Source organism: Limulus polyphemus, unplaced genomic scaffold (assembly GCF_000517525.1).
Source record: "Limulus polyphemus unplaced genomic scaffold, Limulus_polyphemus-2.1.2 Scaffold1690, whole genome shotgun sequence".
NCBI classification, from domain to species: Eukaryota; Metazoa; Arthropoda; class Merostomata; order Xiphosura; family Limulidae; genus Limulus; species Limulus polyphemus.
Window position 1 is genome coordinate 56,105 of NW_013667300.1, and position 16,094 is coordinate 72,198.

The window sequence follows — 16,094 nt, forward strand, 5'->3', positions numbered from 1 at the left end:
CCAAGAGTTGACGGTGGGGGGTGATGACTAGCTACCTTCCACCTAGTCTTACACTGTTAAATTAGGGATGGCTAGCGCAGATAGCCCTCGTGCAGCTTTGCGCGAAATTCAAAAACAAACAAACAAACTCTTCAAAGTAAATACCGTGAACTAGTGGCTCTCAAAGTGTGGTTCGCGGGGTTGGTCCAAAACGCAAGTTGCATCAGAAGCAGCGCCATTTTTACCATTAATTCTGATGTGTTTTTTTGCATTGGCAAGTAGGGTAAGACCGGTATATGTGTGTGGATCGCGGGATCTTTTGCCCGCCGAAGTGGTTCAAGACGAAAACGTTTGAGAACCATTTCCGTTTGTTTGAAGCTCAGCACAAAGCTACACAATGTGCTAGCTGTGCTCTGCCCAGACGGGTATCGAAACCAGGTTTCTAGCGTTGTAAGTCCGCAGACATGACGCTGTGTCACTGAGGCGCCACTGCCGTAAACCATGAGAAACACACACACACACACACACACACACACACATATATATATATATATATGCAATTCAATAAAAATGTTATTTCAAATGATTGGTTTCAATTCAAGGCTATCGTCAAACCAACAACAATACGTTAATATAATTGAACAAGAACAAGAAAAGGTTTGACAATGTGAGAATAAATGTTCTAAAGATGTAAAGAAATTGTCCTTTAGTGTTGGTCGCCTGAGTGAATCACGCAGATAATTTTAAATAACTTGAATGTTTTTTTATAACAGCACGAGGCCGTAGCAGCTTCCGACAAAATCATTCTTTGACTGGACTACATTGTAGAACGGACACGCGGGCTGTTAGCACCTATCAATAAGAACGTAAAACCTGTACAAGCCATGACGTCACTTCTGATTGGGGGAAATGACCATTGTTGTCTCATACACGTTCACGCACACGCATATTACATTAACAGGTTCAAAAGAATGTGGTACGTCACTAGTGATTAGCGTGTTGGGCTACATATCCAAGAATTGAGGGTTCGAGACGTGACGCCGTTGGATACGTTCCGTACTTTTATAAAAGATACATTCAATTCCGCTATTCGGTTCAAAGCGTTGGACAAAGCCATTGAGGTAGTGGATGCTGTTATCTGGCTCCCTATGGTCAGTAGTTCAAAAGTAGGGACGGCCATACCTGAACCATACTAGGAAGGCATTTATCTGGTTGTTGAGCTCACGTGCGAATAATATGCTGTTCAAGTTGAAAATTTCAGTCCCAGTTCCTGTCTTCTTAAAAATGTGTACATGGTTATACATTGGGAGCTAAAGTATTCATTCCTTGACGAGTTTTTTATTTTAATTTTAAATCTCGTTTTTATTGGTCATTGGACTACTCGTCTGTTTCAGATTAATTACAACCATCTACACAGTGCTTTAATAGTTACACAGAATCTATCGAAAAGTCAGTGCGACAATTACAAAACATTTGAAAATATATAGAATACAGTGGTATTTGAGAAGACTTAACAATACACAGGATAAACGCACGAATAAATGAACGTCTATGTAATTTATATATGCTTGTAGGTTATCACGATATTCGTAGCGTACGTAGTACATCTTAGGTTGGAGAAGACTCGAATCTATAAATATACATATGCTAATTAACTTTTCATGATTTGAGATGGAAGGCGAGCGGGCATGTATGTATAGTGACTGATTTCTAGTTATGTATGTAGAAATATCATTGTTCGCATTTCTTAATATGCCAAAACGGACATTAACGAAGATAATACATAATATATTAACTCATGCATAATCTGTATGTACATAAGTTGTCAGAGAGAAAATACCGTTGATGTGATGTGTAATTTCAGTTGAGTTAGCAATTAAAACTAACATGTTAATAATATATATATATATGAATACAGTAAATATGTATTAATATATTTAAAGATTATTAATGTAGAGTAATATTCTTACAGGGTCGACTTCAAATATTTCGTGAATAATACTTACTACTTAATATATTTGATCTTGTTTTGTTCTAACCTCATTAACTGGCATTTTTAATGTGCTTTGTAAATAATAACCTATTGCATTTTTCTTTCTGGTCAAGTTTTGTTAAATTTTATTGGTTTTTAATGACGTTTGAGTATTTTTGTAATTATAATTACATTTATTTTGCATTACTGGCTTACTGTGTAGTCTTAGGACTAATCTAAATTTCCTAAGCTTGTGAGAAATTATCGGGATTGCGGCCAAAAGTGCCGTTACAGCGAGAATTCCCAAACAATAAGTTAATGATAATTATACGATTTAGTTTCTGACGCATTGACTTGTAACATTAAATAATGCTAGTAAGTTTGTTTTATCGGATAATCTTTATTCATCTGTATGTTATTTTGAATTATATTAATTATGATCAACATAGTATTTCAGTTATGGCTTATTTTTGGTTACAATTTGTTAATAATGATTTTGTTGTTTAGTTTCTGATGATGATATTATATTTTTGAATCAACTTAACATGGAAAAAAATTATAATTAACACAATTCACGCAGAGAATTTTTAATAACTTGCATAAATGTTTTTATGACAGCACGAGGTCGTTGCAGCCTCCGACAAAGTAATCCTTCGACTGGACGACCTCGTCCAGTGGATAACGGAAGAAGTAGAATGGACACACGGTCTGTTATCACCTATCAATAAGAATGTAAAACCTGTACATGCCATGACGTCACTTCCGATTGGCGAAATGACTTCAAATGAAGCAGATCTGGCTAAAGCTTTTATGGAGTCCGTTCCTGCGGTCGATATGAAGGATATTGGAAAGATTAAAGAACAAGCAGGTAAGATAAGGACATGACAGTTAATATCGGCATAGATGAAGCGCCTGTTAATGATATTTGTTTTGTTTCTTAATACATTTGTTAAATACTCATAATCACAAATTAGATTTTGGTGTGTTTAAGAGAGACAACTCTACAAGCGACTAAAGTATAGCTGGTTACATTTAGTATACTTGTGCAAGTTTTGGCCACACTTGAATAACCCATGTGTTGTTACTTGAGAAAAAAAAAACAACAACAACGAAACAATACTGTTAAAACATTCAGTGAAAAGGATCTGATCAACTTTTTGATTTTAATTTTACTAATTATTAAAGGTTAAAATAACTAAACGTTTTTTCTGTATGAATCATTCAAACCATTAAACAGCGTCTCTATGTGAATCATTAAATGTACTAAACGGTTGTTGTGTGTGAATCATTCAAAGTACTAAACAAGGTTTCTGTGTAAATCATTAAATTTACTGAACGGTTGTTGTGTGTGAATCATTAAAAACACTAAACAAGGTTTCTGTGTAAATCATTAAAATCACTAAACAGGGTTTCTCTGTGAATCATTCAAAGTGCTAAACGGTGATCTGTGTGAATCATTCAAAGTACTAAACAGGGTTTCTGTGTAAATCATTAAAAGTACTAAACAGGGTTTCTGTGTGAATCATTAAAAGTGCTAAACAGCATTTTTGTGTAAATCATTAAAAGTACTAAACGGAGTTTCTGTGTAAATCATTAAAAGCACTAAACAGGGTTTCTCTGTGAATCATTAAAAGCTTTTAATGATTCACAGAGAAACCCTGTTTAGTGCTTTTAATGATTTACACAGAAACCCTGTTTAGTGCTTTTAATGATTTACACAAAAATGCTGTTTAGCACTTTTAATGATTCACACAGAAACTCTGTTTAGTACTTTTAATGATTTACACAAAAATGCTGTTTAGCACTTTTAATTATTCACACAGAAATCCTGTTTAGTACTTTTAATGATTTACACAAAAATGCTGTTTAGCACTTTTAATGATTCACACAGAAACCCTGTATAGTGTACTAAACAGGGTTTCTGTGTAAATCATTAAAAGCACTAAACAGGGTTTCTCTGTGAATCATTAAGAGCACTAAATACGGTGTCTGTGTGAGTTATTGTTTGTATTTGTATTACGATTTCTGCCTTACTCATCTCCTTATTATGTATTCCGATAAATTATTCTTCCTTTGTGATATGTTTTGTTTTTAAGTTCTAACTGTTACTTTAAGCCTCACAAATGATGTCTCAAGACTCTGGGAACTGTTTATGTATTCAAGTTGCTTGTATTTCTAATTCTCTTATCAAAATGTTGTTTCATATCTTGATATTGCAGCTCTCCTCGTAAAAATTACTTTGAATTGGATAAAACATTAAACTCAGTATTTTAATTGCTTCTTCCGTATTGTCTCATTCTCTGTAATCGTAACAAGATTAGGTGTTATTCAGTTTGCATTTTGTACTGTTTCTATAAGTAGGTACCTTATATATTATAATTTGTTACAAAAATCGACAATGTTTAAACAAAATTCATTTATTTATTAGTTGAAGAGTAATTAAGAAATGAAGATTTCACTGAATAATTAGATTTAATATCGTGAATATCTTTACAGTGTAAATGATATTTTAAGCATTTAAAACTACGAATCTTCTTCAGTACTTTTGTTTGTATAATTCAAATGACACTTGCCATGTTTATCCCAACAGTTCAAACACTGAATTAAAGAGTGTCTGAGATTTTAATTAGTAAAAATGGTTACCCAAAGGTAAAATAAAAAAAAAGAAGCAACAACAACAACAAAAAAAAACAAACAATAACAATTATTGAAACTAAAACAAAGAAACCACGAGACATTCAACACAAACTTTATCATAACCATCACACCCATTTTACTGAATATGTCAGCTGCAACCTTGTTGGAATATAAAAACATCTCATCAAATAGCACAACATCAACCCCTTAATCACATAAAAACCGGAAATAAAAATAAGACACGTCATTAATTATACATGTCATAAGGCATTAGAATTAGACCTATTAGATTTTTTAATGCTTCATTCTTTAATCAATCCTTTAATCAACATCGTTGAAGGGAATTATCCTAAACAAATGGAAGTAAAAAGAATGACATGTGAAATGAAATGTAAAACATGCGAACAATCTTATTTAGGTGAATCTGGAAGAGAGCTGAACACAAGAATCAAATAACACTTTTAAAGGACCGTCCTATTTTTTTGAACATTTAAAAAACTGGGCACTCCGTATCTGAAATCAACATTAAAATTCTATGAAGTGAAATTGATATAATAAATACTGCAGAAGGCCATACTGATTAAAACAGAAGAAAACTTTTTCGAACGAATATCTCGGAACTCTTCTCCATCTTCACAATTCCACACTACGTTTCTTCTTTTTATGTGTTTTTTTTTGTTAATTATTTCCACTTATAATTCAACATGTACTCTGTCTAGAATAACCGTTACACCGGCTCGGCATGGGCAGGTGGTTAGGGTGCTCGACTCGCAATCTGAGGGTTGCAGGTTCGAATCCCCGTCCCACCAAACATGCTCGACCTTTCAGCCGTGGGGGCGTTATAAAGTGACGGTCAATCCGTTGGTAAAAGTGTAGCCCAAGAGTTGGCGGTGGGTGGGGATGACTAGCTGCCGTCCCTCTAATTTTTTTACTGCTAAATTAGGGACGGCTAGCGCAGATGGCCCTCGTGTAGCTTTGCGCGAAATTCAAAATCAAACAAACAGACCCTTACACTTTGCCCGAAGATGGGCCTCTCCTATGGGCTGAAACGTCGCAATTGTCACTGCCTTAAAATATTTTCATTTAAAGCTGTTCACGATATTAAATTTAAGTAACCTTTCGTCCTCTGGTGGATTAACGGTAAGTTTACCGACTTACAATGCTGAAATATGCTGGGCTCGATTACCCGTGATGGACGCAGAGCAGATAGCCCATTGTGTAGCCTTGTACTAAAAAATAATAAGAAAAAGAAGGAACATTTCTTTAGTGACTGGTGGTAAAATAGGGGTTATATTCTGGTGATTATTACGATTATTTCAGATATTATGAAAATACTCGTAAGCCCAATTTGCAAAATTTATAATATGGTATTTTTAATCAATAGTTAAAGAAGATAAAAGGTATATCATTGTTATAATAAAAGTATGATATTTAAACTAAATTCGTTGTGGAAGTAACTAATCAAATCATTAAGTCTTAATTAGCATTGGGTAGACAATAATGTGTGATAATAATAAAGGTAGCCTTGGTAACCATTATCTTAAACAATTTTAACAAACCAAGAAATGTATAGTTATGGTTAGAGTATATTTAATATTATCAAATCAAATTTTCCAATTGTGATTATCCATGTTTTATCAATTTTAGATAACTAAGCAACCAATATCCATTAAACGTAATAGTGGCTACCACACAAATAAAGCTATTTAAATGTTATTATGGTATATAACATTTTGTGCCATCGAAGCGTGATTTCTAAACCGGTGTTCTGTGTGACTTGTAATCATAATAAGCTGGTGATAATTTTTAACAAATATTTCTTTATAGGATCTATGAGAGTTTCCAGCAAGAATAACATAATAATATCTTGATCGTGCAATTTAGACTTGTACGCAATCCGAGTTATTCATTATGATTGCTGCAGGTTTACGAAGTTAGGTTTTTGTTTTTTTAACACCCAGAGACATATAGGTCGCGTCTTTTTTTAATACAAGTTTAATACTGTAACAATTTTATATAATGAAAATCCTAGTCCCAATTAGTGTTTTTTCACATTATTTGCTAGCTAAGGAATGTAGGCATCGTAAAAATTGCCATAGAAATGTCATTTCAACAACAATAACCAAAAATACTTACTTTGGTTAGCGTAATTTCAACGCTAGCTTTATAATAAAAGTTGTTGTAACAAAGCATTGTCTCATCATTCACAGCTAAGTATCTAATCTTGGTAGTAATTGTCATGCCAATGTTATCATACAGTCGGTAGACTCTATATGTAGGAATGGTGCTTAATAAGCATAATACAAATATGCACGCTTAAAGAATCATCAGTGACAGAGAGTTTTACTATAAAAGATGATTGCCGCTCACTTTCATTTGTTTCTCTCCAAAACAAGGCAAGAAACCATCGCTAAGATACCAAACTAGAAAGTGACCAACTCACCAAATTGTTCATCTTTTTTTCAGTCGAGATAAATCTACAGCGACGTTATCACTAACGTCAGTTTAAGCCTAAATTAGCTCTGTGTTTCTAGGCAGTACACGATGTAATGGCTTAGTCGTAACAACTAGTACTAATAAAACAACAACATCATAATTCTAGAGTAAACGATGTTTTTATTACTCCTGGAAGTTAGTTTTTTACAGAAATCTGGTGTACCTTTAATAAGCTTAAGTACAGGGTGAAACAAGAATTATCAGCCAGTAATAGATTAACATTAGATGACTGTAACATCTTTGTACACTATTCAATCGGTGTCTTTAGGAAGCCAAACACCATAAGATGTATGAAGTGAAGAAAAAAAAAGACAATGCACATAATACTAATTTTATTACACACATTGATAGAATACACTAACTTTCATTCAGGGGAAAAACAATTAATATAAAAACATTTTGTAAGTGTAAAATGATGTATAGATGGCAGTGTCAAAAAGAATGTAAACAAGAATAATGGGATGATACACCTATACATCGTCCCTACATGATTTTCAATATATAAATTTAATGATACATTGTAAAATGCACGAGTATAAAACGATTAAGAGGTCGGTCAATTCGACCGTCCTCGTAGCGAGAGTCTGTAATAATAAAGACGTGTTTGACTCAACTTGGTTTTCCTTGTACGTAAGTCCTAGGCTCTCAATTACACTAAATTGATGCTTGCTCTGACATGATTATGATAAAGTGCATATCAAAAGTCAAGAGTATATATTTCCAATTGCAGTAATGTTAAAATCAAGCATGCATTTTACAGTATAACATGAAATTTTAATATTGAAAGCCATCAAGGGATGATCCATGTATAGATGTATCATCCCTATATCCTTGTTTGCATTCTTTTTGGCACTGCCATCCCTACATCATTTTACATTTACAAAATGTTTTTTATTACTTGTATAGTTAGAAATGCTCAGTGCCGTCTATTGTCCCAACATTGTTAGTTCATAATCTATTTAAAATTGTCATAACAAAACTTAATCAAAAATATTGCACTGTGTAATGTTGTCTCAACATTTAGTTCAAAAAAATAATTTCTATAACAATGCTTTCTTAATCAAAAATCTTGTCTGGTTATTGTTGTCTCAACATTGTTCACTGAGAAATGTGATTCTTGTGCGCTCTTTCAGCACAAAATTAGTCAATTATATAAAACGTTCTAAAGAGGCACACGTCTCATTTAATTTGGTTATGTGAAGACCTACGAATCATATTTTAACAGTTAGGGAAAATTTGAATTATCATTCAGCTATTTATAAACCACGTTCATCATATATATATATAATCAGATCAGCAGAAACACTCTTCCTTTTTAATTCCAACTCGAGTTTAATGTATTGATAGGCACGTAAGCAGAATGATGCTTCTTCCTGCAACCACTGTAGAAAACCCAAGAAATATCCCAATATTTTAATGCGGATACTCTCAAATCAATGAAACACACACACAACTATTATTGTAGTTATCGTATCGAGTAGACGTTTCACGAAACTCGGTTTTTAGGAATTGTGCATAATATGGCAGAGTTCTCCGCAGAAGTACCGCTTTGCTTAATGTTGTTGTTGTTGTTGTTTTCATAGAGCAAGGCTACACAATAGACTCTTTGCTCTCTGTCCGCTTCGGGGAAGCGTACCGCAGAATTTAGCGTTATATGTCCTTAAACTTATCGCCGAATCCCTCCTACCCGCGTAGGACTCGTGTTTATGCCGCCAGAAGGTTTTCGATATAGTGGTCTGACCCAAAACTCTACATATTAACACTGGAACAATTTTTGTAGTCTGAGCCGCTGATTGAAGAAAAAACCGAAACTCCTATATATAACTGAAACAACGTCTACGCAGCACCCCCGTGCGTCAAGCCAGGGGGTTCTCATGCCCTTGGATCTACATACCTGGCGCGGAATGATTTTACATGTCAATTTAAAAAAAATGGAAATTTGCCCGAATCTGTCAAGGAAAATCTGCCCGAGGTCCTCTAATAAAACAGGTATTATGTATTTATAGCTTAGTAAAACTCTGACTAAAATAGGTAAAAATTCCATAACCTTTACTGGAACCATTAAAGATCATGTTACTGAAGCTTTTTATTGTGGTAACTCTCTTTCACCACTTTATTAAACTATGTGTTCAGAATTGAGAATTCTAAAGCTCAACTTCTAAACAGTTTTGTTGCTGTAGGCAGAATAAAGGAATAACTTCCATTACAGAGCGTCGTTTTCATTTCCCTTGATAACTGTAGGCGTGATAATGGGCTTTCTTATGTATGAAAGTTCGAGATAGTATTTTTAAATCTGTGGAGAGCTAAAAAATGAGTAGGACGGAATTACTAACCTATCAAGTTTACAGAATTTTTGCTAACACGATACGGATCTTTTTCGGTTTGTTTAGAAATTGTTACAGAACGTTTAATAAAATGTTTATGAAATATTTTTCAGTCTTCGTTTACAGTATAAATCAATTTCTCTATATTGTATTTTCTCCAGTAATTTGACTATACTTCTGTTGTGATCATTATTTTTTTTTCTCCGTGCTTTTACTTTTGTGTTGGTTCTAACAAATGAAATCAGTATTTTGTGAAACCTGACTTTCACTGGCAAATTTTTGTTTTTACTTTTGTGTTGGTTCTAACAAATGAAATCAGTATTTTGTGAAACTCGACTTTCACTGGCAAATTTTTGTTTTTACTTTGTGTTGGTTTTAACAAATGAAATCAGTATTTTGTGAAACCCGACTTTCACTGGCAAATTTTTGTTTTTACCTTTGTGTTGGTTTTAACAAATGAAATCAGTGTTTTGTGAAACCCGACTTTCACTGGCAAATTTTTGTTTTTACCTTTGTGTTGGTTTTAACAAATGAAATCAGTATTTTGTGAAACTCGACTTTCACTGACAAATTTTTGTTTTTACTTTTATGTTGGTTCTAACAAATGAAATCGCTATTTTGTGAAACTCGACTTTCACTGGCAAATTTTTGTTTTTACTTTCAGGCTTTTCTATTACTCCAAGTTTTTCGTGGCTGTTGCTTTATCGACATTAGAAACATGATAGAAAAAATTGGTGAAATAGAAAGCGTTAAAAATAAAATTAATCGTTGAACCCAAGAGAATTTAATTATTTTATTAGATGTAACGTGAAAGGAATGCTATATAAAATTAATAAATATATATCAGAGTTTAGGTGATTATTATTAACAAGAACATTTGCAGTCTTCAGTTGATGGAACGGAAAAGTTACTACAGATTCAATTAAAAATCTCTGTATACGTACAGATAAAACCGAAAAGCTACTACAAGTTCCATTAAATTACTTTGTATACGTTCAGATAAAACCGTATTAAAACGTATTCTATATTGGTTTAACCAGAACAATTTTTATTTAAAAACTTTATCAAAGTACTTTTAAACTTAAAGTTTGGGACCCGGCATGGCTAGGTGGTTAGGACACTCGACTCGCAACTGCGGGTCGCGGGTTCGAATCCCCGTCACGCCAAACATGCTCGCCCTTTCAGCCGTGGGGGCGGTATAATTTGACGGTCAATCCCACTATTCGTTGGTAAAAGAGTAGCCCCAGAGTTGGCGGTGGGTGGTGATGACTAGCTGCCGTCCCTCTAGTATTACACTGCTAAATTAGGAACGGCTAGCGCAGATAGCCCTCGTGTAGCTTTGCGCGAAATTCTTAACAAACCAAACTTAAAGTTTGGAACAATTTACTTGAGAACTCCGGAAAAATCACGGAAAAATATCATTAGTAATCACTTATAGCATTAAAAAAAAAACACTTTCCTAGCAGTTACATACGTCATCATTTTTTTGCTGAGCTTTCCTTGCATTGTAGATTAAAATCATTATTATATGTTTTTACTGTGTAGGAATGGAATATTTAAATATATTTCCATTTTTATACTTCAGCACAGACCAAAACAGCTAAAATTAGCGTAAAACCTACTTCAGTACATCAGCGATGCAATAACGTTCCGATATAAACGTAATTAGATATCCTGTTCCAATTTTGATTTATTGTTCGATAAATTAGATAGTAAATTCGATAGTAGCATTGTATATCTTTCCAGATGGCATCATACATCTTAGAGAATTCAGCTAACCTTTTGTTATTAGTTTAATTTATCTAAAACATAGCGTGTTGTAAATAATTGTAATTAATGGTTTTTGTCGTGTGTGCATAAGTTATTGTTGACCATTAGTAGCAATATGTTATGTAATATATTTTACTGAACTTTGTAGAGGGCCTCAACACGTAGTTTATTATACGTTTTCATTCAAGTATAACAAGACTGTTTCTTAATTAGGTTAATGTGGTCATACTGGTGTGGGTTTAAACATTGTCTAGCAAAACAATTCTTTTATTGAAGAGTGACAACCGAATAAAAAATGTCCATACAGTAATTACTTAGATCAGAGACTAATGCTCTTTGAGTGCGGAAACGGACGTACAGTGTAGCCCCGTTATAAGGCGATCTTTGAGGTCCATAAAATGTCATCGCGAAACAAGCGGGGTCGCGCTAAATCGGGGTTTTGTAAAGATACACTTAAAATATTAAAAGTTATTAATATGTAATCTATAACGAGGTTATGGTTACGAGGTCGGTCCCAGGGACCGGGCCCGTGTCGACAGAGTTAATGACCCATCGAGTTATATCCGAATTCGCGTTTAAATCGGGGTTTCACTGTATTTTAACGTTGGACAGTAAAAAAAGACTAAATACAAAAAAGAGAAATGATTTTTTAAAATTTAATGTTGTTGTACTGCACACACTAGTTAATTGTCTGTCTGTCTGTTATTTTAGAGCAAAGCCACATTAGGCTATCCGCTGTGTCCACAGCTTGTATAGGACCCCGAATTTTAAGGGTTGTAAGATCGTAGACTTACCGTTGACCCACCGGGTGATAATTAGTTCATCCAATTGTTTATCGTAACACTTGTGTTCTTGAGAGTGATCGTACCAGTGTTCGAAACGTCGTACCTTTTCTAAAAAATAATCGTACTTACTGTGAAAGTTGTACATTGTAATAAAATTGTTTCTCTGTGGTACTTCTCGGTCTTAACTTTAACAAGCAGTTTCTGAGAAATATAATTATTCTGGAATGTAAATGTCATCCTACAACAGCTAATGACACCTTTATTCAGTGATCTTATCTTAAGGCAGTTGTATTGCTATAGGTGGATGCGACCTCATTTGAGCTTCAATCATTTGGGCCAAACTTAAGAGTGTGTGTGTGGTAAGAACCTCGTTAATCTTATATGATTATTTAGTAGACAACTAATTATAATATTTTGAAATTTGATCACGAGCTAAATATATCCATCCTCATAAGTTTTAACAGAAAACATTACGCCATCCTCGTGAAGAAAGTTTATAATTGAAACTATTTAAAGAGAGCGTTGTTTGCATGATTTTGTAACTATTTAAAGAGAGCGTTGTTTGCATGATTTTGTAACTATTTAAAGAGAGCATTGTTTGCATGATTTCGTAACTATTTAAAGAGCATTGTTTGCATGATTTTGAAACTATTTAAAGAGAGCATTGTTTGCATGATTTTGAAACTATTTAAAGAGAGCATTGTTTGCATGATTTCGTAATTATTTAAAGAGCATTGTTTGCATGATTTTGTAACTATTTAAAGAGAGCACTGTTTGCATGATTTTGTAATTATTTAAAGAGAGCATTGTTTGCATGATTTTGAAACTATTTAAATTTAAAGAGAGTCTTGTTTGCACGATTTTGTTTTTGTTCTCGTAATTTTACTCTGTTTAAAGAAACATTTAGCCCTTATCACAAGTATACATGCGAGTTAATATTTCAATTTTGAATTATGATAAAATAGGTTGAGTGTATGTATATTCATGTATCATGGTATTTATGACCATCAAATAGATTACTCCAACAAAAAACTAAAACACAATTTTAAAAAAATGCATTAAAGAGGAAAATCATTTTAAGTTTGCTATAATCACAGTGATATTTGTCTAAGTTTAAGTTTACTATAATCACAGTGATATTTGTCTAAGTTTAAGTTTACTATAATCACAGTGATATTTGTCTATATATATATACATGGGTGTGTGTTTCTGTTTTATTTTATATTCGTAAAATTTGTAAGTGAACCCTTTTTCATATATAGGTTTAATGTTTTGTTAAAACAACTATTTCAGAAACAGTCGTTTAATTGCATTATTACTTTCATAGGTACAGTTTAGTCCATCCTTATGCAAGTTTTTTGTAAAGAATAATTAACTTTATGGCCATTGTTTTTTTTATCGTTCGCCGTATAGTTCAGGAAAATGCACGATTCTGTAAGTAGTCATAATTAACACAAATAATAAGAAATAATTTCACTGGCGTTATTCCAATTAAAGTACAAAATAATTAACAAATAAAGTACTAACAATGAAATGTTTATAATTACATTTGTACCATATTTTGGTATTTCTTTGTATATTATTTTTTCAAGTGAATTGCATTTGTAAATGATACAGATATGAAACTTTTTGTGCCTGTTTTTTCACCTTTGGTTTTAATGACACACTTGGAGCACATCACGTTAACGCTTTCCGTTAGATTATTTGTTACGCTGAGTGTTTTTATTTCTCAACGTTTTTAGGTATTGTTTTACAACTCATTAATTACTAGTGATATTAGTTATTACTAGTGATCTGTAGTTTTTTTTCCCATCTGTTATTGTTATATATATTTGTATTTTAGAGCATTTTTTCCCTTTTATTTTAATCCACCAATCCAGCTGTCCATCCGTTCGTGTCTCATTTATTAATTTGTCAGGCCATCCGTCCGTCCATTTATCTTATCTATCGATTCATCTGTCTGCCCGTCCATCTTTTCAAACAGTAGCATTGTAAAAATATATATCATTCACTTTTAAGATCATTATTAGTTCTTGCGGAAATGTATTGTTATATTCTACCCTTTAAATACATTGGTAGTTACGCTCTAATTGTACTGTACATGATAAGTACGAGGAATTTAAGTACTTGATTTGTGAATGTAGAGACACCTGGCGGCATGATGGAGTCGTCAAAACAGCTGTTGAACAAGCCGTACAAGAACCACACCCATTCCACTCTGTGTGTGTATGCGTTTTCCCTATCCGGATGAACTGCCAAGCCTGTAGTATAAAATCGCATGTTGTATACATTTTTCAGTAATTAAAGGAACGTCAGAATAACTGCCTTAACAAACATATGTATAATTTTTCTGTTTTTTTTTTCAAACGTCGATAAATCAAATATATTCAAAAAAAGCTAGGGTTAGGGTTTTAATTGGTTGTTTAAGAATACAATTGTGAATTCGATGTTATATTCCTGTTCTTTTTTTTTAGCATTTCTGTTTAATAACAGACAACGGTGGATATTATAGAATGCGTACGTGTCTATCTGTGGATAGAGAGATAGATTTTTTTTTATTTGAGTTCTATCAGTAAATATACGTAAGCCGGCTCATTTTCTATTATTAATTTAATTTGTTTGTTGTTTCTTTTAGAGCAAAGCCACATTGGGCTATCTGTTATGTCCACAGCGGGGAATCGAACCTCAGATTTAGCGTTGTAAGTTCGTAAACTTACTGCTGCCTCACTAGGGGATATTAATTTGGAATTGATAGTGTGAAGTTTACTTTGAATTGTAAAATTTTGACTGCATGAAGAATTCTGTGTTACACAACTGGTCGAAGAAGAAAAAAAAAAAAGGACGGAAAATTTAATCACAGAATGTTTGTTTTTTATGAATATATATATGTAAATATATCGGTTTTTGAGAACAACGCGGGGAAACGTTCAACAAAGGATAAAGAAAAGAGGATTAGTATACGAAATTTTGTTTTATTCAAAATACGTTCAGAGCTTTCACTATATAGTTACATTTATTTTCTAACCACTACAGACTTCGAAAACTACATTTAAGAAAAGTAATAACGTCTCGATTACAATATCTGCTGTATTAAAATATACGTTATTTGTTAACCCTTACCCGCTGGCGTAAAGTATTTCTGCACACACAAAGCATTCAAGGATAAATTATGTACGACTCAACCGAAACTTTCTAGTTTAAACTTATGTAAAACTAAGTAGAAAAAGTAGTGCCTTGTACATGATTTGGTAGAATGTTTTGAGTATAAAATCGATAAACTTCACGCCATTCATTTTAGTGCAAGTATAGTGGTAAAAAAAATAAACCGATAACATCTAGAATATGCATTACCACAATTTAAAAGAAGCGATGCAAAAGTTGGGTCAAAGTAACATATCTAGAACGTTTCATGCGGTCTACAGAGAAAGTAATCAGTAGACAAACATCAACATGAGAGACACATGGAAGTAAAATCAATAAGCAGGCTCATTTGTTATTGACTTCTCAAGAAACATCTATGTAAATACTTACGAATATACTGCCATTTCCCCCATATCTAAAGCCAGCACAGAGAACGCGAAGTGCAGTGCAAACAGAAAAATTAAAAAAGAAAATGGAATCTCTATAAATGACTTTTAAATATAATAAATCACACAAATACCATATCAAACCAGTGATTATCGAATGAAGCCGAACTAATAACTTTGTAAATTGGAGTATTTTGAATAATTTCTTATTTTAGATATTGAAACAGTTTCTAAACATAAGTAATTTTTTTTATTATTTTAAGATATTAAATCCGTTTCTAAATAACTTGAGTAATTTATTTTATAAAGATTGTAAATTCGTTTTTATTTCAGGATATTATATCAGTTTCTAAGTAACTTGAATAATATATTATCTTAAATTATTAAATCTGCTTCTAAATATGTTGGGTAATGTATTATTCTAGGATATTAAATTATTTTAAGATTTTAATTTCATATTTAAATAAAATGACTGATTTATTGTTTTAGAATATTAAAGCCGATTTCAGATAAGATGAGTAATTTATTATTTTACGATATTAAATCAATTTCTAAATGCCCACCAGTGGCACGGCGGTATGTCTGCGTACTTACAGCGCTAGAA

At 32.8% G+C, this 16,094-nt stretch overlaps 1 protein-coding gene across 1 annotated transcript in view; it reads left to right on the plus strand.

Moving 5' to 3' along the window:
* LOC106464567 (AT-rich interactive domain-containing protein 5B-like) overlaps positions 1-16,094 on the plus strand; it is an 81,535-nt gene that overhangs the window by 31,003 nt on the left and 34,438 nt on the right. The window contains exon 3 of the mRNA XM_022392304.1: positions 2,570-2,819. Coding sequence (XP_022248012.1) covers positions 2,570-2,819 — 250 coding nt within the window. The remainder of the gene's footprint in view (positions 1-2,569; positions 2,820-16,094) is intronic.